At 57.9% G+C, this 2944-nt stretch overlaps 1 protein-coding gene across 1 annotated transcript in view; it reads left to right on the plus strand.

Annotated features, from left to right (window-relative positions):
• The first annotated feature begins 93 nt into the window (after window positions 1–93).
• CFAP74 (cilia and flagella associated protein 74) overlaps window positions 94–2944 on the plus strand; it is a 38931-nt gene continuing 36080 nt past the window's right edge. The window contains 3 exon segments of the mRNA XM_014543767.1: window positions 94–393; window positions 1227–1308; window positions 2825–2906. Of these exon segments, the coding sequence (XP_014399253.1) occupies window positions 1245–1308; window positions 2825–2906 (146 nt within the window). The 5' untranslated portion in view covers window positions 94–393; window positions 1227–1244.

A 2944-nucleotide genomic window follows, 5' to 3' on the forward strand; every position in this document is an offset into this window, starting at 1 on the left:
GGGTTGCGTGCTGTCCCCGCGCAGTTGGCGGGGCGAGTATTGAGCAGAGCGCAGCCCGGCTGTACCGGGGACCTGCGGCGTCTGGGCAGGTGAAGGGGTTGGGGGCGCGCTTGTCACCCACTTGGTTTTAAACGCAAACCCGCCTCGGTGCGCTCTGCTCACATCCAAGCACCGGGCGTTTCGCGCGTGGACGCGGCGCACGTGCTTTTCCTAATTCATGAACAACCCCAGGTTCCCGTGGAAGTTGCAAGTGGACCCCACGCGGAAGGCCTTCCCTGAAGCATCTGAGAATCAGGTGCCCGCGGGGCGCTGTCGCCCCCGACACTTGGGAGCCTGTTGCCCGCACACCCAGGACTGCCGCGTCCTCCTGGGGAACCGGGCGTCGGGCTGCACGTGAGTGACCCCTGACGCTGTCGCTGCCCTTTGCCTAAGCGTTTTGTCCGTTTCTAAGCAACGGCCCGGCTTCCTGGTGACAGTTTCCGCGCAGCGCAACCTTTCCTGGCTTTCAAAACGCGGTGGAGGAGTTCGATTTTTTGTTATTGTTTTTTAATCCAGTTTGGTAAGATGCTTTTCTTTAGCTTGGTCTTTCACTCTATTTGTATTTTATCTTATTTGTTATTTTGCTAGCAGGATTCATTTCTTGGAAAATACACTTTTTTAAAAATACATTTTTATTGATTTCAGAGAGGAAGGGAGAGGGTGAGAGACAGAGAAACATCCATGATGAGAGAGAATCACTGACCGGCTGCCTCCCGCACGCCCCCTACTGGGGATGGAGCCCCCAACCCCGGGCATGTGCCCTTGACCAGAATCGAACCCTGGCCTCCTGGTTCATAGGTCAACGCGAAACCACTGAGCCAGGCCGGCGAGTGGGTCATCAGCGCCCTTGACCTCAGGAGGCCTAACCAGCCTGTGCCCTGGGGTTGGACCAGGCACCTGACTGTGGCCGTGGCAGCTTCCCAGCCGGTCTCCCGGGTGGTGTCTGTCCCTGGAGGTCTGCCCCTGTCACGTGGGGTTTGGCTCTCTGTCTCGATGAGGTGTAGGGACCCTGGACGTGTCGTGGACTCGAGCCCCGCGTCGGACACCTGTGCTGCGCTGTCCTTCCCAGTCCACGCTCACCTCTTCGTCTTCTTAACGTCTTTTTACAAGAGAAGTTGTTAATTCTCATGAAATCCAACTCAAGCCTACGATCGTGTGCATCTGTGTTTTGTAACGGTGTTTTGCAGCCGACTCCTGCCCCCGAGATGGAGAGGGCTGCCTGCGTGTCCCCCGAGATGGAGCTCCTGGACGTCCCGCTCCTGGAGGACGGTGAGGAACCGTGTCACCGCGGCAGCACTCAGCGGCCGGAGATGGGACAGGCTTCACGGTCCCTTCGATTCTTGTGGTTTTTTTCAGAGGGAGGCATCTCTTTCTTTTCTGGTTAATCCTCACCTGAGGATATTTTTTCCATTGACTTTTAGAGAGAATGGGAGGGGGGGAGAGAGAGAGAGAGAGAGAGAAACATCGTGTGAGAGAGACACACGGATTGATTGCCTCTCACATGCGCTCCCCTAACCGGGCCGGGGTCGAGCCTGTGGCCCTTCGGGGTGCAGGCCGGCGCTCTAACCGCGGAGCCCCCACTGGCCAGGCGAGATGTGAGTCTCCTAAACACGGTTGTTGTTTTTCAAAGAGGGAGCTCATATTACTCTGTCTTTAGTCGAAACAAAGATAAGCTGTGTCTTCGAGTTTTGAAAGTGGCAGACGTTAGCGGCTCAGTTTCCGACGTCTTCACTGAGAAACCTAAGGCCACATCCATCCCAGTCCTTGGGGTGTGGCCGAGTTGTTTCGGTTGTTGTTGTTTTTCTGATGGTCTGAAGTTTTGGGGGCACTGCTGGGCCCCAGGAAGAACGTGGGTTCCTGGCCCACCGCCCGCTGGCCCGCTGGGCACTGAGCTGGGCGGACCCTCCCTGACCCACGCGCGCCCTTCTGGCTCTGCCCCCCTCGCCTCCCGAGACCGAGCTGTCCTCCCTCACCGCTGAGCCCCCTCCCCGGTAGCTCCCTCCCCGTCGTTGAGCGGAGTCAGTCTCCACGCTTTGCCCGCAGCCTGCAGCGATTCTCTAACTGCTCTTGTCAGGGAACCCCTCACCTGCTGAACAGCTGTCGGAGACCCCCCCACCCCCTCAAGGGCTTCTGCTGATGTCGGTTATAACTCCCGATTGTTGCTGCGTTAAACACTGAGGCTGAAATACTGCACTGATTTATCCACTTAGAATCGCACTATGAGCCCACGAGAAGCGTGCTTGAGCGGAGACAGCTGGGTTCCCACGCCTGCTGCCATGTCACATGTCGTGGGGCCTCTGCAAACTGCACCGCACCCTCGGGGAGCGGTGGGGAGGGGCCTGGCCGGAGGCTCGGTGGACAGAGCCTCGGCCCTCCCCTCGGTCGCAGGCTCCCTCCCCAGCCCTGGTGGGGACGCGTGCGGAAGGCAACCAATCGATGTGTCTCTCCACATGGATGTGTCTCTCTCTCTGTCTCTCCCCCTCCCGTCCACTCTCTAAAAATCAATGGAAAAGTATGTCGGGTGAGGATGGACAACAGCAACAAAAGGCGTGGGAAAGACAAATGCATTTGGTATTATTATGAAAATGGTTCTGGCTCTGCAGACCCCCACCCCACAGAGGTTTGGGGAGCCCCTGGGTTCCTGGGACCACGCTTTGAGAACCATTGCTCTGGGACGCCATCACCACCTTTGTCCATGTTGAACTTGTCCAGATTTGTCCTAGAACTTCCGACTTGAATGTCTTCACATGCTTTTCTTTGTCTTGACTCTCACCTCGATTTCTAGAGAGAGATGAGCTGGAGGACCCCGAGTTCGAGGTGGAGACCCCTCCTCCGGGGGCTGAGGGCGGTGCTTGCTTGGGGAGCCGGTAGGTGCTGGGGGGCACCCCAGGCCCTCGGACTCGGG

Source organism: Myotis brandtii, unplaced genomic scaffold, assembly GCF_000412655.1.
Source record: "Myotis brandtii unplaced genomic scaffold, ASM41265v1 scaffold334, whole genome shotgun sequence".
NCBI lineage: Eukaryota > Metazoa > Chordata > Mammalia > Chiroptera > Vespertilionidae > Myotis > Myotis brandtii.